Source organism: Xiphophorus hellerii, chromosome 9, assembly GCF_003331165.1.
Source record: "Xiphophorus hellerii strain 12219 chromosome 9, Xiphophorus_hellerii-4.1, whole genome shotgun sequence".
Taxonomy (NCBI): Eukaryota; Metazoa; Chordata; class Actinopteri; order Cyprinodontiformes; family Poeciliidae; genus Xiphophorus; species Xiphophorus hellerii.
The window spans coordinates 4774461-4796353 of NC_045680.1; the positions used below are offsets into that span (position 1 = coordinate 4774461).

The window sequence follows — 21893 nt, forward strand, 5'->3', positions numbered from 1 at the left end:
TTGAGAGGTTGTACTTGCATCATTATTACCTAAAAATTGGCTCAAAACAACAATATTATTTGTTTATTGCAATACCTTGTGTGACAATTTATCGAGCATCAAAATTCATGGTGACGGGCTTAATGTCATCAGTTAATGTACAGGTGACGATTCAATAATTCCCTCTATGTTTTTATGCATGCTGTTTAGTTTCAGGATTCAGCTCAATTAGATGAAGCAGAACAGTTTTCATATTGGAGTGAGTAGGAAAACGAACAGCAGCAATAGCTAAATATGAGTGTGAATGAAGAAAATTAAAGAATATTGCCTCGTAATGCAACAAGTGAATTTATGTAGACAAAGTGCATGAGGGAATATGAACTAAACCTGCAAATTAAGAGTTTCAATTAAATCTATTTGTGTCTCTATCAGCAAAATCTTTGCTGTAACTCTGTGGTTTGGAGTTTAGATTGATGTGAATGTGTTTTATTTAAAGTAAAGTTGTTTCGGCCATTTTTAATTTGTGAAAACACTCTGAAACTCTGAAAGAAAACCTGCAAAAAACAAAGCAGAATTAATTAATAGAAGATAACCAATATTTAAATTTATGTAAATAGCTAGAAAACAAGGCATAGATTGAAAAGTGCAGCTGAAAGCACATGCTTTTCATTCCTTCACTTTTTATACATATTCTAAAACAAAATCTCCAATGAGATGTGGAGTCTGTAGACAAACACCTGAAAGGAAAATAATTAGATTTAATTGTATCTTTTTTGACTAGTTTTCAGCGTCACACCTTTTTGTTTTTTTAGTTGTAGTTGTCTCTAGCATTTCCTGCTCCATTCTCAGTATCTGCCAGCGTAAATGCTGATCAAATTTCAACCTTGTGAGAACATCTTCACAGCATTAGACCTAATGGACATCACCTCTCCTCTTCAGCCTTTTCTTTCTTCCGTCCATAAATCTTCTGTATGCTCTCTCCCTCTCTTCTTCCATTCTCCTCTCCTCCTCTTTCCTCATCGGTTCCCTCATTGTAGAGCAACATTGTCTTCTGCCACCATGATGCGGTCTTGCCTCTGACCGTCGCCTGAGAAGACCCGCCTGCAGAAACAATGGGCTGGATTGTTTCAAATTGTCAAGACAGCAGGGGTCAGAGTGTCACTGGCGCTGAGAACATTTCCCACAATGCTGAACAAATGTAGAGTACATGATGGTCTGGAACTGAACTATAGGGATTTATACAAACACAGATACATGTAATTTTACTGTTGATGGTGTTTTTTAGTTTTATTTCTTTGTAGCTTCTATTGGCAACATAAAGATGGATTTGTGAATAACAAACTTGCGTTGCGCAGCATTTAGCTGCGGTAAATTCCTGACTGCGAGCGCCAGCGTCAGAAGAAGATTATAGTGCACTCCATGCTCTTCTGCGGTGATGGCTGTGTTTTGAATGCCCTCTAGATTTGGGCCAGGCTTTGATGAGTCAGCCTCCCTGTGATCTCTTGTCACAGTCTCATCTGTCGTGGACATTATAATCAGGAAAATCCTAGAGGCTAGTGTGCAGACAGGTGTGCGACCATGCAAGGCTAGATAAGGGAGTGTTTGTGTCATTTTTCATCCATGCATGCAAAGTGGAGCTGCTGTTGTTGAGGAATTCAGAGGTCAATCTGATGCTAAAAAGCTGGAGAGAAACACCACTCAGCCTGTCGCAATCATTTATCATTCATTTGGGAAATTGAATGATAAATGGATGTCTCTTTGGATGTTATTTATATTGTTGTACCAGCGCCAATTAAGTTTTTCCTGATCAATATTTTCTTTAGTTCTAACTCACTGATTCTGATTTTGACAAAAATATGTTTGTACTTTGAGTGAAAGAGTTGGACTAAACCTGATAATCAAAGGATTTAGTAGCTGATGCCAACAAAAATTAAATGATGAATAAATGATAATAAATTATCCATAGAAGAGACACGGTGGCGGCTTTGATCCAAAATGGCCGACTTTCTGTTGGGTTTGGACCAGGGCTCCAAGAGACTCTGGACAAGATACAAATGTGTAGATAATGAAAGGTATCTACCTGGATTTTTTTCATTATTCTTATGTAAAAGCAGATGCTGCTGGAAGATGCGTTTATAGATTGAAAATGGTGGAAATTCTTAGTTTTGATGCATTTAATTAGTAGAAAACATAAACCATCTGATGTTTTTTTTAATTACTTGATTCTGTGGACTAAAGAAAATTGTCTGATTCCGATCTTTGGCTGATGGGTTGGTTCAGCTCTGGTATTGATGTGTTTAACCTCTGTTAATTGCCGCTTATTGTTAAAGGGCAGTGGTTATTATGGTTATGTATTTTCCAGACATTTTATAGCACAGTCAAGTAACTGTTACCTTCAGTTGTTCTGAAAATGCTGTATATCAAAAAATGACTTAAAAGAAATGTACCTTCACGTCACAGTCATATCTGACACATTGAAATTAGTCTCTGTCTCTTTAAGAAACTCTTTTCGACACATCTCAACCGTTTTTAGTGTTGTAGTTTGTATGATTCGCTCAGCAGTTCCAACAGGTGTTTGCTAATTGATGCTGCCGCTACTCTGGGGGAGGGGTACTCCTATGAGGCTGTGGACTGAAGCTCCAAGGCAGAGCTTTGGGTAAATAAATGGTGAGCAAGTGTTTAGGCACCCGTAAGTGGTTGCCATGGAGATTGAAGGATTTATCAAACTTGCATGAATGAGTCAAAGCAACATTCTAGGTATGTTTTTGATGAAGGAATAACTTTATAACGTGACATAAAGTTCAAAAAGCTCAAGTTTGCATGATGTCCCTTTGACTAATAACTCTATTTAGGAAGTAAAGTTTATTTATGAAGCACGTTTCAGAGAAACAGAAGTCACAAAGTGCTGTGCAACATAAATCACAGTTAGCTTGACTGGAAGAAGGGTAGAGGACATGCAGTAAAGGAGCCAGGAATCGAACCTGGGGCTGCGACGTCGAGATCTGAAGACTCTGTTTATGGTTCACATCCTCTACCACTGATCCACCTGGTGCCCCAATCACATTTAAAGCATACAAAATATAAAAAGCACAATAAAATCATGTAATAAAAGCCTAGAAGAACAAAGCGCTTTTTGTTTGGTTTTTAAAAAATGCTGCAGAGTCATCAAAACGAAGCTGCAGCTGCAAACTGTCCCACAGCTTTAGAAATGAAACATGCAGCTCCCAAAGACAATAAAACAAAATTGGAGGAATCTCTTTTGAAATAAATGCTCCTTTGTAATTTATTTGTTTTTAATTAGCACTGTACATTCCAAGTCTTTGACAACAGAGAAATGTTTATTGGTGTTAAAATGTTTATTGGCCTAACGAGTGGAACCCGGCGGTGTGACTTTTACAAAGTTTTTTTCCACCATCTGATAGTGGATTGTGTAAAATGTCTGTATTTCTTGCTTTCCTTGCCCACTGTGTCTTTCTTGAGTGCTTGTGAAATAAGACTGTTATTCTTCACAGATTTCTGCACGTTGTGTTGTTGTTGAAACCAGTAGATGGTGGGAAGTAGTTGTAGATCATGCATAACAGACTACCTTTTTTCTTTTCTTTCCACACCACATATGTTTCCATGTATATCTTACATTCTGTCTCCTCTTGTTCTCTCATAAGAGCGCACTATAGAGTTTTGCCACACCTTAGTTTTCAATTAGCTGTACTGTCGTTTGGTCCGTCCACATTCCTCAGAGGTTTTGTACACAACCAGGTGTGGCTTCTGTTGCAGGTGACACCGTGCTTCTTACGTTTCCTGTTGCTTTTGTAGTCACATTTCCCATTATCCTGCTTCTTAGGAAAAGCTACGTCTGCTTTGGACAAACCAGTTGAGGAGTGAGCTGTCGTGTACGTTTTGTAGTTTCAGCTAGTCCAGCCTTTCTTGTCAACACTCTAGAGCGATAAATCACCTTCCTCATACCTAGCTTTGTGTTGCAGTATTGTGTACAACATGGTAATGTTTTGAGAATGGGAAGTTTTTATGCTCTAAATGGAAGTGGCAGTGAGTTGACATTTGCTGCAGTTTCGGTTTGTCTGGTTCAGCATAGAAAGTTGAAAAATGTTACCGCTCAAAGGTCAACTCACTTCAGTAATTTACTTATTTACCCACCAGTTTTGCTGTTAAAAAATGGCAAGTTTTGTATTGTTCATAGCTGATACTATAATTTTATTTTTCTGTAAACTAACCCCCACACCTCAAACACAGACTGATTTGTTGTTATCGTTTACAGGTAATTAAAAAAAATTTAATTTCTTATATCCAGTCTGCTTCATATCTTGAAAATGATCTGACAAAAACCTGTTTGTGTCTCCACAGAGGGAATTCCTCAGGTGTACTACTTTGGCCCATGCGGGAAATACAACGCCATGGTTCTGGAGCTGCTCGGGCCCAGTTTAGAGGATTTGTTTGACCTGTGCGACCGCACCTTCTCCCTCAAGACCGTCCTCATGATAGCCATACAGCTGGTAAGACCTGAGCGAGAACAGTCCTGTAGACTGGGTTTGATTAGGGACTGAAATCGCAACATTTGTTACATTTTCAGCTGGTGCGGTTCACTTTCACGCTGCAATACGTCAAACAAACCAAACCAATTGAAAAACCTGTTCCCCCACTTGCCTGTGGGCACGCTTCACCAAGAACAACTGAAGAAACGATATCAAAATCTCTGAAGAAAACGTTGAGCGCAACTTTCTTCTTAACAAAATGTAAAGAAGTGGAGTGGTATCATATTTTAGGGGTTGTAGGATTTCTCTTTTGTTTTTGGAAAAAGACCATGAGCCATTTCTCCTGCTAGTGCTAGACTTGCCTGTTGATTTTGTATATATTTACCCAGAATGCCCTGCGCTGTAGTCCACTTCCTGCTTTTTGAACGATCTCTGGCTCTCTTGGCATCCCACATGCATTCAAAAAGCGCCAGAGTTCATTTAAACCGAACTCATATTGAGGTTTTTAGGCGGACCAAAGTTCGCTTTTTGTGGTCCGATTTTTTTCAGAGTTCGATTACGTGTTCACACCTCCCCAAACAAAATTGACCTTCTTCTAGACAAACGAAATAGTTTGATTAAAGTGGACTAAACGTGACTGTAAGTTGATGTTGTGAATATATCGTAGGAAATTTTCAGAAAATCTCCCTATGAATAAAGCCAAGTCTGTTTCTTTATCTCTCTGTGCTTTCTACCACATCACCGTTGCATGAATTGCTCAGGCCTGTTTTACTCCATTACTTTTCATCGTGGTTGCAGGTTTACAGCTGCACAATGTTGCACAATATCACTGTACGCAATAAGCATATTGTGAAGACCCTACTGGACTGCAATAAATGTTACATAATTATTTAAGTTCCATACATTTAGGTTTTTGATGTCTGTAACATATTTGTCTTACATGCAGCATAAAAAGGTTTTAGATTGTAAAAAAAACGTAGGAAACTACAAATCTGTCTCTTCAGTGTCAAAACAGCAATACTAACACACACACACACACACACACGCACACACACACCCACACACACACGACCCAATAATGCAGACGAGCTATTAAAGCAACCTGGTCTTACTTAACACTTTAGCAGAGCCACAGGCTGATCGTCTTCATGCTACGTTGCATCGATGCAGTAAGTCATGCAAATGGAGCCATGACCACATATTCAGTGTAGATACTTCGCCCTGCATGAATATATTTATCAGTATTTGGGAGTATTTTTGTATTAAAAACACTTTTTTTTAATGATTTTACGCGACATTTAGATTTTCTAAGAAACTAATCTGTGAGTTTCCATTTGCTGTGTGCCATATTTCTCAAAATTAATTGGAAATAAAACTTTAAAATATAGTTGAGCTTTACTTTTTAAAACTGAATGAGGGCTTACATTTTCAATCCTATTAAATTTTTTAAAGAAACACCTGCCTGGAACAAAAAAAAGTTACATCTAGTTAATGAATTAAAATAGTTAGGACTGTATTTCTAAAAGTCACATTGTTGTTTCTTTTTTTATTGTTTTGTTCAGGAGATCCTGAAATATTTATGTGCAACAGCACACCTTTTATCTTCTTGAATGTACACAAATAGCTGTGGACTTGTTGTTCCTGTGCATAAACACCACTCATCCATCATTTACCAGACTGCAGTTACCTTAATGGATGTTAAAGTGCAAAAGACAGTATGATGAAATATTTAGTATATTTATTCAGCTGTAACTTGCCAGGACAAGTGCCAAATGCTGAGGACAATATAGATTAAAAGGATAAGTGGATTTCACTTATAAAATTAGACTATGAGTCCAATCCAATAAAGGGGATTCTGATGATTCGCAGTTTGTTTGAGGTGAAACCTAAAATGCTGTTAAAGTTTGTTCTTACAACTCTCAGGAATGACCCTTTTTTAGTTACATTTTTGGTTTACTCTGTAAAATTTATAGTGCTCATTGAAATGTTGTAAAAACAATATTAGGATATTAATTTGCTTAACATTTAAAAATCTGGTTTTATATTTTTGCTTTGTCGTATTACACCTGCCTTTGTTGCTGTGGGTTGGTTGTGACAACACGATGAACAAAAACCAAACTAGTTAAAACTCCTTAAGGCAACTTGTTTCGAAACTGGCTGAAATCCAGAGGCTAATTTTCCCCACCGATTTCCTTGACTAGATAACGCGGATGGAGTACGTGCACACCAAGAGTCTGATCTACAGAGATGTGAAGCCCGAGAACTTCCTCGTCGGGAGGCCCGGTAGCAAGAGGCAGCACACCATCCACATCATCGACTTTGGTCTGGCCAAAGAGTATATAGACCCCGAGACCAAAAAACACATCCCCTACCGGGAGCACAAGAGTCTGACAGGGACGGCGCGCTACATGAGCATCAACACACACCTGGGAAAAGGTAAGCCTCCTTAAATAAACTACAGCTTAATAAAAAATAAAAAAAATATTTAATGTGGTTTGTTTTGTTTTTGTTTTAGAGCAAAGCAGAAGAGATGATTTAGAGGCTCTGGGCCACATGTTTATGTACTTCCTCCGAGGTAGCCTTCCTTGGCAGGGCCTGAAGGTAAAGAATCATGAAATTTTGCCTAAATTATGCAACTGAGTCACTTAGTAGACAGATGCATCATACAGAGTCTATGACTGATTCTAACAATTATTTTAGTTATCTGTTTGGATGATTAATCAATTAATCAGACAAGAAATTAGGCACATTCTGAAGATTTTTTATTTAACCTCTTATTACAGAAATTAGAGATATGCAATATTCTGGTCGTTTTTTCTTTTCTAAAAGGTAACAATATATATATATAGTATTGGTAAATATTGGTTATCGGCCATAACAGCAATATCAATGTTAGATATCAGTATTGCATCCCTAACAGAAATGTATTAAAAATCCAAATAAACAAATAATTCAGTTCCTTTTGTTGAATAAGAAAAACATTTTATTGACTAAAATGCAGTAACTCCTTCAGAGTATTCTTCATCATAATTGGCAAAAATTGGCATCAGAAGGTCAAATGTTTACAATAAACATCGATTGGAAATCCTGATTTAGTTTGAGTTCTCATCCAGGCACCACTGCTAGTTTTAATTCACAATCAGAACATTTTCTACATTGTACATTTTTCAATTATGTGATGTTTTGTAATAAAATAAAATCAAAGTAATATTGAATATTGCACTTTTGTGTTAATTTTAAGATACATTGAGGAAAATTATTTTAATCTTTTATCTTTTACTATATTGTCTTGAATTAAAAAACAAAAACAATTTCTACATTGTTTTATATTTATATTGCAATGAGGATTTTCTCTAAAACCATGATTTAATATATATATATAAATATATATATATATACAGTACAGACCAAAAGTTTGGACACAACTGTGTGTCCAAACGTTTGGTCTGTACTCAATACAGACCAAAAGTTTGGACACACTTTCTCATTGAATTCAATGAGAAGGTGTGTCCAAACTTTTGGTCTGAACTGTATATATACTATATCGAGAAAAACCTTTTAGATTTTCAACAATTATTTAGATCCCAATAAATGCAGGTAAATATTTACTGTGTAAAACAGATGAAAAGGTTTGGTTTTTAATTAACAAATGAACTCAAAACTACCTACATATTGAATTTATAAATTCAATATTTCTCTGTTTAATTTCCCTTTTTTTCATATGAGCAGAAAATCACTACCTGATTATTGGTAAATTCATTGGAGCTTAAATAAAAAGCTGCTGAAACACTACAGGAACAGTTAAAAAAAACAAATACTGATGCTCTCTAAAGATAGACCCAACAATCTCCTCACTACAGACTTGAATGATAAAACATTTCCTCTAAATGTTTGAATTGAATATTGTTGGCAGAGCTGGTCTGAACCATTGGAATCTTCACAGGTTGATTCTTCCCCCCCACAGAGTCATGACTCATCTAATTTAGTTTTGTTGCATAATCACACACAAACTTCCCCACTTGATGTATGCTTTAATCGCTAAAAGAGCCTCAGGCGTCATGAAGGGCCAGCAACAGAAGCGCCTCAGCAGCAGGTTTCTAGCAGGCGGCAGACATGCTTTGCTTTCTGAAGGCATCAGTATCAAAGAATGGCGGAGAAGAAAAGACATGTGAACAGTTGCTGTGTGGGTGGGAGTTCTTGGTGGATGAATGTGAGGGATGTAGTGTGGGGGATGTCGCATGGCTCAGGCCAGAACAATTCTCTGCTGTTTAAAGATTCAGACGTGATGGAAATGAAGCGACTCGATTCCTGACGCTGAGAGTTCCTACAGCCGGGAATGTCCGAAGTTTACAGGGCCGAGTAACGGGAACGATACAGATTTATACTTAAATACATCCACCAACCAGCTGTCTGCTCATCCATCCATCCATCCGTCCGTCCGTCTATCTGTTCATCCATCCATCTGTTCGTCCATGTGTTTATCCTTACATTTAATTTTCCGTCCGTCCATCCAACCAACCATCAGTCTGCTTTTCCATCCATCCATCCATCCATCCATCCATCCATCCATCCATCCATCCAGCCATCCAGCCATATGCTTGTCCGTCCGTCCGTTTAGCCATCTATCAATCTGCTTGTTCATCACCATTCATGCGTCTGTCTCTCCTTTCATCCATACATCCTTCCATCTGTTTGTTTATCCATCCGTCTGTCCGTCTGACAAACCCTCTGACTATTTTTCCCATCCATCCACTCACATTTTGGCTTTATGCTTTATTTGTCCATTTATTCTTTTATTCATCCTTTTTCCATCCATCCTCCTTTGGTTCTTCCTTGCATCCACCTGTTAATCCATCTTTCATAATTCAGCCCATTTTTTTTTCATCCTCTCCATCCCTCCCTTCAGTTCACAGTTTACAGGTTTTGGAGGCTCTACGTTAAAATTGAATATAAAATTTTCCCTCAAGCATAAAGTATTAAATAATAAATTAAATGTTGGAGAAGTATTTAATTATAGCGTTGTGTATTTTGAAATCACCACTGCTGGAAGCGAAACTGTTTCAGTGACGTATTAAGAAATCGTTTCTAAATCTAAAGTGCCGTGTCAGATTTATGCAAACGAGGCTTAAGTGCTATAAATATCACTGGGAAAACCAGAGGAGTTTTCATCAGCCATGACGCCGAGAGCCCAGGATTAAATAAATTTGATCATTGTATCTGTTTATTTTTAAACCACACAGCTTCTTCATATGTTTAAGTTTCTATGGTTTAAATAATGAAATTAAAACTTCTCTTCACTCAAGGCTGACACTTTGAAGGAGCGATACCAGAAGATTGGAGACACCAAACGAGCAACCCCGATCGAAGTGCTTTGTGAGAGCTTCCCTGGTCAGTCGGAGCACCCTGCATCTCACTCACCACTTCCTGTTCTGCTGCGTTCTCATTGGCTGCTGCTTTGTGTTTTGTAACAGAAGAGATGGCCACCTACCTGCGCTACGTGAGGAGGCTGGACTTCTTTGAGAAGCCAGATTACGATTACCTACGGAAGCTCTTCACCGATCTGTTCGACAGGAACAGCTACGTCTTCGACTATGAGTACGACTGGGTCGGCAAATCTCTCGTGAGTGCCTCATCTCCCCGCTTTCTGTCCCTCTGCCATCAGAGCAGAAGAAACAGCCTGGATTTGATCCCTGATGTGCCTGTTCTGTTCCCTGCAGCCCACACCGATCGGCCCTATCCCCAGTGACACACCGCTGCCGCCCAGCAGCAGAGACAAAGCACAACAGCAGACCAAAAACCAGGTGAGACCCTCAGCTTCCAGCTCCTCATCCAGCCCACCTACTTGAATGGTCCTAATTCCACGCTGGATCACTTCTGTAGTGCGATTAAACAAGCAGCTTCCTGGAGAACAAGGCTGGGTTTGATTTGTTTTCAGAGTTCTTATCAGACAGGAAGAAATGAGATAACTAAATGCTGAAATGGAAAAAATGTAGATATGCCCAGTCATGAGGGAAAGAAAGCATCATTTATGGCTTCCCATGCGGTGCCTTGCAGAAGTATTTATACCTCCTGAACCTTTCCATGATTTGTCAGGTCACAGCCTCAGCATTATGTGGTAAAGCTGCATGGATGCACTAATTACAGCTTTTTGGATGTCGTTTCTCACGTCGCTCATCTAAAGATCTAAATTTGGGCTCATCCAAAAAGGATGGAAGGTGTCGGTGAACAGCGATTTCCAGCACAGATTCAACAGTTTCTCAGTTGGATAAAGGCCTAGACTTTGACTAAGGAACTCAAATATGTGAATATGAAGGTTCCTGCTCCTTTAGTGTTTCAAAACACCTGAGTCAAATGAAGCTGCAGCCGCAGATTATTTTAGCAATGGAGTATTCCATAGATTATTCTGACAATTAACTGATTGTTTTGATGATTAATTGATTGTTCTGATGATTAATTGGTTATTCTGATGATTTATTTGACTATTATTCACTTAATCAGTTAAAAAAAAAAGGCACATTATGCATATTTCTCGTTTAACCACTTAAGCTTTTTTATGCCATAATAAAAATACATAACAAACGAAAATACACATAAGATTAACATTTTATTGCCTAAAATGCAGTGACAGGATTCCTTTAGTGAACAATTGATCATTTGTAGCAAAGGATGCATCTACAGCTAAGAAACACATCAATGTAAAAAATTGAACCCACAGTATTACTGTGGTGTAGGACTAATCTGATTTTTTTTGGATTAACTGATTAATAATTGGATTTCAAAAGGTGTTTAAAATTTTATCTTTTTTTTTTCTTTTTTTACGTAATTTGAATCAGGTGAAGCTAAACCTGCCACTTGAGGAGGTCGGGATAAAACAAATTTACAGATCAAGAAGTTTTTTCTTTATCATCTTAAATGCAAAATTTTTATATTCTTTTTACAATATTGGTTTAATTATTGATCTGAGGTTGTTCTTTCAGCAAAAGACTTATTTTTTGAGCCAATCGATTAACAATCGATTGTTAAATTAGTCGATGACTATTTAATTATTCGATTAGTCACAATTAACCTTTTTAATTGTTTGAGCCCTAGAATCAAATAATTAGATCATGTGCTGGACTGTGGAGAACCTGACTGCATGCAGGTGAGCTCAGTTAGCCTTTGGATTCGGGTTTCAGGGTTCATCTGAAAGTTGCAGGACTTCTCTGCCCTCCAGGCCTGGATGTGACACCCTGGATTAACCATTCCTTTTGTAACTCCAGCTGCATCTTTAGGGTTTATATTCTGCTAGAGTGGTGAAGCTTCACCCCAGATTAAAGTCTTTTTCTGCCTCCAAGCTAAAAGGTAAAAAATTTTATATTTGGTCTTGGAGAATCTCCCAAGACGTTCAAGTCGCCTTTTTCATCAGTGGCTTTTTTTCTTGACAATTTTTCCATAGAGGCCAGGTTTGTAGAGTCCTGGACAGATTATTGTCCAGCTGAGCTGTGGATCTCTGTAGCTCCTCCAGAGTCACCATGAGCCTGTTGGTTTCTTCTCTTAGTGATTCTCTCTGTCTGGCCTGCCAACTTAGCTAGACAGCCGTGCTTATTCTATGGGTGTCCAAACTATCTGTACTAATGAAATGAATTAAGTCAGATTTCCGTACAAAAGGGAGCTGTAGGTTATTGCAGATATAAAACATAAAATCTAGCAACTTTGTCTTTTTTAAAAGAGACACAAGAAACTGCCAAGTATGATTCCAATCTGTTTATTTCTAATATGTTTGAATTTTTTGTCTTTATTTAAAGCACCACCAATTGCTTTGTTTAACTCAGTTTACCACCAAAATTTTCATCATTGTCCTATTTATTATTAACTTGAAGTAAAAACACAAAAAAGTCATGGTTGGTAAAAGGGTGCTTCCATTTAAAAAAAAAACCTCAACTTCATCTATCTTTTTTGTCTGCATTAATCTCCAACCTCTAGTTGAAAAATCTAATTTGTGACATTTTTCTAGGGCCACACAAAATTACATTGAAGGCCACAGATATGGGTTAGGGTTAGGGGCCAAAGTCGTCTCTACTTTCTGAGGCGGCTGAGGTCATTCAATATCTCCCGGACTTTGCTCAGGATGTTTTATGACTCTGTGGTTGCCAGTGCCATCCTGTATGCTCTGGTGACCTCGGGCAGCAGGCTGAAGGTGGAGGACACCAACAGACTGAACAAACTGATCCGGAAGGCCAGTAACGTTGTTGGAGTGGAGCTGGACTCTGACAGTGGTGTCAAAAAGAAGGATCTTGTCCAAGGTGCAGGCCATCTTGGACAACGAGTCTCATCCACTCCATGACGTACTGGCCGGATACAGGACCACCTTCAGCCAGAGACTCATTTTGCCAAAGTGCACCACAGAGCACCACAGAAAGTCATTTTTGCCTGTTGCCATCAGGCTATACAATGTCCAAGTCTGTGCTAATTGATAAATTTTTTTCCTGTGCTCATTTATAGGTTATTTATTGATTAATATATTGCTTGTTATTTATTTATTTGTTCATATCTAGTCATTTTGAACTATTCACTCTTAGGTGTATATATATTTTACAAACTTTGTATTTTTCACCTAAGATGGAGTAGCTTTAAACAAATAAGCAATTTTCCCTTGGGGATCAATAAAGTATATTTTATTCTATTCTAAATAGCCCACGTGTCACACTTTGGACACCCCTTCCTTACAAACCAAGCATAGTTTTCTTTCCACTTCCTTTCTGATAAAGTTTGTGGTTGTAATGGAATAAAACGTGGAAAAGTTCAGGGTGTGAATACTTTTTTCAGGCCTCCTTCCTCTCTAAGCAGCAGACATTATTGCATGCACGAGTTGAAAATGCAAACTGCATTGTTCATACCAGTGATGACTAATTACATGCTTAGTGTGTGACAGCGTTTTTAAGTTAACATGCAATCTGAGCCTCTTATTTTTGATGCGTAGGCGAGGAATCATTTGTGAGATTTATTATGCACAAAACATCCGTAAATGATGGCTGATTGTCATAAATAATGGTGCAGATAAGGTTGCTGTGCTTGTTGAGTCATCGTTTACCGCGGCGCTCTTGAGGAGTTCATTTCATTTTATGACTGACTTATTACAGTGGACTCTAGCTTCTCCCTCCCTTTTTTTATTTTTTTTACTGCAGTTGGTTTAATGTGATTGGCTTGGAAACAACATGCCATCTTTTAATGCTGGCAAAGCGCCTCCTACTGCATTGTGCACGTTGGCCATGACTCGGAAGATGTTACGTCTCTGTAGTAAATAGTTGTGATTAAATATTAAAATAAGTTTTCAGCTGCAGCAAAACTAGTCCTGCAATGAAATCACCTGAGAAGATTGATTGCTGTCTTTTTTTTAATGGAAAATCAAGTTTGAGGCTGTTCTTTTTACCTCTGCATGAGTTTATTTGTATGCTTCAAATAAATTTTTGCTTCCCTTTACTCCTCTATTAACATAGTTTGTCTTAATAAGCCTGCTTCTGCTTGGGAGATGTCGTCTTTAATTTTACTTTTCTTTTTTTGTTGTTTTTTTTCCCATTTACTCCCCTTTCCTCCGTGTTACTCCCCCCACACCTGATCCCTCACATGGCCTCCTCCTCACCTTTGACCCCTCCCTTTATTCTCACCACTTCCTGTCTCAACCCTTTCTGCTTTGTATCAAGTCACCTGAGCCCAAAGGAAGTGAGTCTCAGCCCACCCCCGTGACCAATAAGGAGACTCTGGGGTCGCACCTCACAGCTGAGCGGCTGGGGGGCTCTGTTCAGGTACCGCTGCTGCTGCTCTGATGGCTAATGCATGAATGCATGTAATTTTGTGACAGACTTTCCCCCCCGCTTCCCACTGAACCCACATCGCCTGCCTGCCCGCCTGCCTGCCTGCCGGTAGACGCGCTCTTTGTTGCTCGTGTTTTTCAATCGGACTCTTTGAACATCGGTGTGCTCTGCATGTTGCTGAATAAAAGCTCCCCTGCTTCTAGGCGGCTTGCAGCAAAAAGCCATGCAAAGAGGACGTCCGGTCCGCTTTGCTGTCCCAACCTCATGATGCGCAAGTGCATCTTGTTAAACCAGAATGTCACCTAAAGAATTATTTTATTGTCATTGTGGATGAAGAAAGCACAACAAAATTTAAAATATAGCAACTCTCAAAGACAAGTCAAATAATTGAATAAAATAGTAATAAATAAGTATATCTCAATAAATCTAAAAATATATTAGGAACACAGAATAACTGGGATATTAAGGAAAAATAAATGAATAAATGATGATCAGATTTTTGATGGATTAGCAGTGTTCAGGGTAGCAACAGCAACAGTTTGTGCTTGACTTTATTGACCTAAAACTAATATTAAAGTAACTCGTGTCGATAGCAGGAATATATCCTCCCAGAAAATAATCAATTATCGTATCTTTTATTATCTATCGTGATAAGAATTTGGATTTATCTTCACAATAAATTCCAAGTAATGATGTTTAGTCTTTCCTTCATTTCACCTTTGAGATCCGGATCTCATTTCCAAAAGCGCCCTGAGCAGAAATCTGCAACACACAACAACCTGGTTACACAAAAGTAAGAAACAAAAGAAAACATATGCACAAGTTTAAAACTAAATACAAAACAGTATAAAAGCAATGACATTGATTAATAGAATCAGGTTGCATGTTTTAAGAATCACTCGAAAAAAATCAAACGAAATAATACATCTTCAGACTGGAGCAAAAACCTTTCATATTGTTATTTTCTCCATTACTTTTTCAATAAAAATATCACAAAATTTGAATATGTGTGCAGTGTAGTGATACAAATCACACGTCTTTATGTGAATAGTGCCCTAAAGAAGCATATTACAAATGAAGTCAAGTCAAAGTTTATTTATTTAGCACAGTTAAAACAACCTCAGCTGACCAGGTGATGTTCACAACATCACAGATAAACAATACAACAGAAAATAAAACAAAATTTAGTGAAAATAATAAGACAATTATGAAATTGGAAGGAAATACCACAAACTAATATAAATAAAAACCAAAACAATACTGCAGCAATTTTCTTTCCTAAAGAAATAGGGAGAATAGATGTGTTTTCAGTCTGGACTTAGGATTTGTGTTTGTGCATCTATGATTGCTGTGCCTTGCAGTCACATCTTAAAAATGAGTAATAAATGGCTCTTGTCACTTTTACTGTTATCATAACAGAACCACAAACTGTCATGACAAAACTTAAAGTCCAAATCGCCAACCTCTGTCGACACCTGCTAAAAAGTAATTGTTAGCTAGCCATTTCGAGGTGTTGCATCCAAGTATTTTAATGGAAAGCTTAGTGGAAGGAAAAAGTGTGGTGGATAACATCACACAAGCAACAGAGATAACACAGAGGGTTCTGATTCTCAGTGCACACTACTAATTACATGCGACCAGAGTCGGAGCTATGCATTCAGAAATACTTTGATCCCAAAAGAAATATGCATTCATAATTACATGTAAGCATATTTTAGTGTTTCTCTTCAAGAGGAATGTACCTGCTGGCGCTAATAAAGTTTAATTACCTTCCCTTAGAAGTACTGAGCGTATGTACTGTACAGCAGGGTGACATTTCTGAATAAAAATACATTTATTTAGTTAAGAAAAAAACTGTACTCTTCAATAGTTGAGTTTTAACTGAGTTTTCATCAGCTCTCATCAAAATCATTACATACACTGGAATAAATGCACGAAAATGTTAAAACTCTGTGTAATGAGTTTCACTTTTTGAATTCAGTTACTGAGATAAATTCATGATATTCTAATTTATGGAGAATCACATGATGAAATTAACTTCATGATTAAAAAAACATCTCAAAACTGAAACTCATTAAGCAGATGATTAATTTCATTTTGTGTCATTTTCTCTAATAAGTGACAAAAAAGAACAACTGTCTGAAACATTGAAGTACTTTTGCTGTCCAAACATGGACATTAATCCATAATTTAGTCCCATTGTGTTTTTCCCAGAAGTCCCAAGTCTCCACTATTGAAGTGGGACAAATACGCCACCTAGTGTTGCTTAGTAGAGCTGCAGGTTTTATCAGTGTTTGTCTTCACATGCAGAGCCAAACAGGTAGATCTTGTTCTTCCTCTCTTGCATTCCAGCTCCGTTTCTAATGCAGATCAGGTGACGACTGTGGCACCTGCACCATTCTGATTGGTTTTAAATGAAGCTGTCATTCGTGGAAAGCACTAATCTGTTGAACACAAAAGGAAAGAGGAATTAGCTACTTTTTACTGTAGAGTTTCTCTTTGGAGAGGATGAACAGGAAGAATATGAACCAGCTTTAATTTTTAGTTTGTGATGTTGCTTTAGCGCTTCAGTCCAGATTAGACGGTCCTTATCTGACCGCGTCCATGTCTCCAGCTGCATAACGTGATTTAAAGATGATCCCTTTCTTCCAGTCGTCTGTGTTTGAGAAGTCTGATATCACTTTTTATTTCTTGAAATCCTGCAGGTGATGAGCTCAACGAATGGCGAGCTGAACACGGACGACCCGACGGCCGGACACTCCAACGCTCCCATCACTGCTCCCACTGAGGTTGACGTGGTTGACGAAACCAAGTATGAAAAAAAAAAAAATAAATTATTGCCAATACTTCTGATCCTCTCTCCATTAGATCATAGGTTGTAGCTCTTAGTAAGTTGTGTCAAACTCATCTTCATTTTGGACCAGAAAAAAAAAGATAAAACCAATTAAACTGTTGAAATATTGATAGATGGCTCCTCCTCCAGGAGTTTGAGTGTTTTAGTGGTTTTTGCTTTTAAAATTAAATATTGGTGCCAATTCAGAAATGTTTGTTGGGAATTGTTACAATATTTGCGCTAATGTATGATGCTAAATATGACTTTTTATTACTCACTGTATCAATTGCAGAATATAACTTGACACCATAAGACTGAGGCATCAGTCACGTAAACTCAATGTTTTTGACCAATTTCGAGAAAATTTGCAGTAAAAATCAGAAAAAAATGTTGAGATTTGTTGATTTTGTGTGAATTTTGCAGATTTGTGAAAAACTGGAGGGACTTATTGATGTAATTTGGAGTCTAGAGGGCCACATATAAAGCTACGGTGGGCCAGATTTGGCCCGTGGGCCTTGAGTTTGACACGTGCTCTAAGTGAATTTCTATATTATTTTTGCTTGACACTGGTCTATGTTGTCATAGCAACAGTCTGACAACAGCTCCACAAATGTAACGGGATTTGACGCCAGAAAACATGTAAATATTTCCTTCACAAAGAACAGAACACTCAGTTCATTACAGTTTTATGATTTCAGGCTTGATGTTTTATTTTGCGATCACTGGTAATTGATCATCTGAACATCAGCGGTGGTTTATTAGCTATTTTATTTTCCTGCAGCACATCTACTTGCTAAGGTTGTCAGTCAAGCTCTCCCTCACTATTTTTTTTCATGATCTGCAAAATGTGATCTCATCGGACATTGTTTTCTAGTTCTCGTTTACATTTAGTATTAAAGAACTTTGTCCCTTTTCTCTCATATATCACTTAGACATGTAAGATTTTACTTGTTATGTTGACAACTTTACAGCTAGAACCATGGTAGTCAATAACTGTGAGCAACTTGTCTGTAGAGAACCTGGTTGCCGACATGTTAGTGTGTTAGAATTTGAATTGGACATGATCAAATGCAGTCCAGACTCATTTAAAGCTGTGAAATGGCCCTTTAGCTAATACAGGATGTTAACTGAAGAGATCCTGTTTGTCTAATTGTAACCGTTTCCCTGCAGGTGCTGTTGTTTCTTCAAAAGGAGAAAGAGGAAAGCTCTCCAGAGGCACAAGTGAAGGAAGAGGATGGAGGCACCTTGAAACATTGTGGTCACTGTCAAGTTTTAAATGGAGGCAACTACACAAAAAGGCCCCGCCGCCTTCGTCCCTTCTCATCCTCCTCTCCCGGCCGCCACCATGTACCTACTTCCTTCGCGCTCCCTCTTTCTCTCTCTCTCCCTCTCTCTCCGTTCTCGGCGCTCCCCACGGCTCCCGCCGAGTTGAAGGAATGTCGCAGTCCTACTGACTCCACAAGAGACTTTTGATTCTTTTACAGACTAATTCTAAGCGTACCTGCATTACAACTGGGAGCTCGAGGAGAAGCGTATAAAAGCTGTAACAATGAAACTCGAATACAGTGGCGTGAATTTAAAAAAGAAAAAAAAAAGATGCTGTTTGAAGCAGTTGTTGTATTCTAGATTCCATGCAGAACGTTTGGATCAGCTGTCGATCAGGGGAAACTATTCAGGTGGTTCAAGTGAAAGAAATCTGCTCCGTAGGAATTAAATTTTCTTTTTTTTTTATCCTTTTTTTTCTCGGTGTGTATTTTGGGATCAAGGTGAAAGGTGAACTATGCTGATGTTCAATCTGAGAGACAGGAAACATTTCATCTTTAAAACTGAATCTGATTTTTATGTATTTTTCTTTTTTTCTTTTGTTGTTTTGTAAGTTAATCCTCAGTTTTCAGACTCGACCCCTGCATTCAACGCTTCTTTTCGTGTCGTAGTTTTCTGGAGTACAGTTCTTTCCTCTCGTCCTTCATCGCGGTCTTTGTAGCACAGTCACTGGCCTCAGGTACTGTGGAAGAAAGAGCAAAAGCAGATACTAAGCTCTCATTTTTATTGCACTTTTGGGAAAGAAAACAATTACAGCGGAAAAACTTCAGGCTTTAAATTAAAAGTCAAGACTGATCTAGGATGATTATCTTTACGCTTAGAAAGGAAAGGAAGATGTTTTGATTTCTTGTTTTGTTTGTTTTACATCCAAATAATTTACCAGAAAATTGTAGTTTGTGCCTTTTTAAGTAAAATGTTTAAAGCTCAAGTGAGTGTCCCACAGTGAAATTTTATCTAATCTGACCCAAATGCTCGGTGGATTATTGTCCGTGCTCGTGTGTTTGGGAGGGAGCACACTGGCGACCGCTAATCCGGAAGTTCTTGTAAGCAAATCTGTGAAATGAGCGCGTGCATCCCTGCAGCCCGCTTCAGAGAGGTTTACGGCGGCAGAATGGCCAAACATGGCCGATGTTGTGAAATTTCATCTGGATAAGTAGGAAAGAGACAAGAAGCTCGGTGAGGTTCATTTAAAGTCTCTCTGGAATCCCGTTTCTGATCAAATGGATCAGTAAAACTCATGTTGTGGTTTCATGTACCTCATGTTGTGTCTTCTTGTTTTCCTCCAACATGTCTGACAAACTTTGAATCCCGTCACCTCCAGCGCATAGCCAGCTTTTGTTTGTCGTAAGAAGCATTTGAGTTAAGATTTTTGTTTTCATGTGTAAATTTTAATGAAAAAGGAAAAATCTGAGCCCGTTTATGTTTGAGACTATGGACTGATTACTAGTTATGCATCAATCATTGATTTCTACTGTTCTGTGAGGTTTGACCTGCCGATTTCAACTTTGACTGCTTCCCATGTTGTTTTTTCTTTCTCCTGAGGATTACTGAATTTAATAGAAAATTAAATATTTACAAGGTTCTTCCTGTTATATGCATCAAAGCATACATTTCTAACCATAATTTGATTTGTATTTATTAGGGATTCAATTCAGAAAAAGGTTACGTACTGTCGGTGGTAATAGATTGATAATGCATCACTAGAAACAATTCAGATTATTTTCAGCATTTGTAATGCTAATCAAGAGAAAATTGGCCAATTTCTAAACGATAGTTTGCGGCACACCAGGAATTCACATGATGCATAAATGTCCCAAATTATAAAAATAAAATGGTACATAATTATCAGAACCAAATTTATGCCACAAAACATTTATTTTCTGTTCTAATAATCAGTCCGATTAATTTATTTTTTTCCCTATAATCCGTCCGTAGCTACCCTTCCAGAACATGTTGACCAGTATGTTATAGCATATAAACTCATTTTAAAAACCAACTAAACTGAACTTTGAGAACAATTTTATACCTGCAGGATTCACAAAAAATGTTTTGATCAAGATTATTTCAAACCTCGTCTGGTTTTCACACAACGTTGGCACCTTTTTTTTTTATTTTTTATTAATTTTACGTTCACATATGAATCCAGCTGTTTAAGAGAGCAGATCATTTGTTCCTCTAAGCAGGTTTTAGAGGATTGATGAACAGAAGTGAGAAAGCAGCTGTGTAACCCCACAAAGTTCTTGGATGCCTGTCATAGCCATGACTTAATTTAGACATGCAGTATAAGGAAACTGCAGAGTTGTACGTTTGCTGCTGTATATTAACCCAAGCGCATATCCAAATGTTCAGGTTATGGCAAGCCAATAGGGCCAAATGTTTTTTAGACGTGTCTGGTTAAGAAATTATGTTAAAATCACCTTGGGTTGATGAAAACTCTTCCAGATTTTATGCCTATAAGTGGGTTTTCAAGGCCACCTGAGCAGCAGAAAGAAAGGGGGAAAACCTTTACCCAGTTAATGAATGTTGCGCCATTTGTCATTCTTAAACAAGCCTTTAATATTGAAAAGCTGGACCGCCATCGCCATTCAGGAGCCATTCAAAACGCATTTTTGATGGGGATCTGGTGACTACCCAACATGATTTTATGCAATTTGTTTGGGAAACGGGTTGAAAAAAAACTTCACTGATTTTTGTCGCTAATGGCTTGCCATATAGGATGACTCTACACCGTTACATGTGGACCCGTTAACAGCAGGGAGCACTTGTGGCTCATCAAAGTATTCCACTGAAAACTAGATTGGTTCTTGTGACCAGTAGGGAGCTCCAGCTTGTTATAATCCATCACCCTGCGTTTATTATGTGATTTCTAATTGGGGGAGAGAGTTTCTGGAGATGCTCAGACCAGTGTTGAACTGTGCTTCTGCTCTACGTCTCTTGGTGTAACTATTTGCAACATGTATTTGTAAATATGACAACGACAGATCTCTAATTGTGAATAAAGGAAGTTTTATCACAGGAGTCAGTCATGGAGCAGTTTTTCCCTCCTGGTTGCTCTTCAGTCTGCAGATCTACGTCGTCTACATCTACGCCACCTGGCTGATTGTCGGTCGTCTCATCTGGCAAGTAGCAGATGAAAGTCGAGGTACTGTTAAAGCTGCAGTTTGTAACCTTTATAAAATATTTTTTACATGTTTGAAGCTGTCACCATATTGTGACAGTTAAAGATAAAATGTAAATAAAAAAGCTCTTCTGCTTTCTCAAAAAATCATAGAGAGAAGGAGGGACTTAGTGCTGTAGTGAATGCTAGGCTAGCTAGCCTAGCCGCTGATGATGGCGGATAAAAGATTTTTCTTCTCCGCCATTAGCACATTTAGCTATGAGTACATGAGGTTGATTGACAGTACTAAGACCCTCCTCCTGGCTCTGATTGGTTGTTTTTGGTCTGGAGCGGTGCATTTCTTCAGACAATAGTAATTTCTC

The 21893-nt window shown here is 38.1% G+C and overlaps 1 protein-coding gene and 1 long non-coding RNA gene across 6 annotated transcripts in view; one reads left to right on the top strand and one right to left on the bottom strand.

Moving 5' to 3' along the window:
- The window catches only part of csnk1g2b (casein kinase 1, gamma 2b), a 46826-nt gene extending 25395 nt beyond the window's left edge, over positions 1 to 21431 (top strand). For 2 of the 5 annotated variants that reach the window (XM_032573052.1, XM_032573053.1), the window contains exons 4-12: positions 4339 to 4487; positions 6668 to 6902; positions 6982 to 7067; positions 9770 to 9854; positions 9938 to 10086; positions 10184 to 10267; positions 14147 to 14248; positions 16963 to 17069; positions 18261 to 21431. In XM_032573052.1, coding sequence (XP_032428943.1) covers positions 4339 to 4487; positions 6668 to 6902; positions 6982 to 7067; positions 9770 to 9854; positions 9938 to 10086; positions 10184 to 10267; positions 14147 to 14248; positions 16963 to 17069; positions 18261 to 18315 — 1052 coding nt within the window. In that variant the 3' untranslated portion in view covers positions 18316 to 21431. The remainder of the gene's footprint in view (positions 1 to 4338; positions 4488 to 6667; positions 6903 to 6981; positions 7068 to 9769; positions 9855 to 9937; positions 10087 to 10183; positions 10268 to 14146; positions 14249 to 16962; positions 17070 to 18260) is intronic. The other 3 variants (XM_032573054.1, XM_032573055.1, XM_032573056.1) reach the window with 3 other exon arrangements.
- Positions 1 to 21893, bottom strand: part of LOC116726363 (uncharacterized) — a 25967-nt gene continuing 4074 nt past the window's right edge. Inside the window, exons 2-3 of the long non-coding RNA XR_004340587.1 lie at positions 12388 to 12392; positions 1 to 2788 (exon numbers count right to left, since the gene is read on the bottom strand). This is a non-coding gene — a long non-coding RNA (uncharacterized LOC116726363). The remainder of the gene's footprint in view (positions 2789 to 12387; positions 12393 to 21893) is intronic.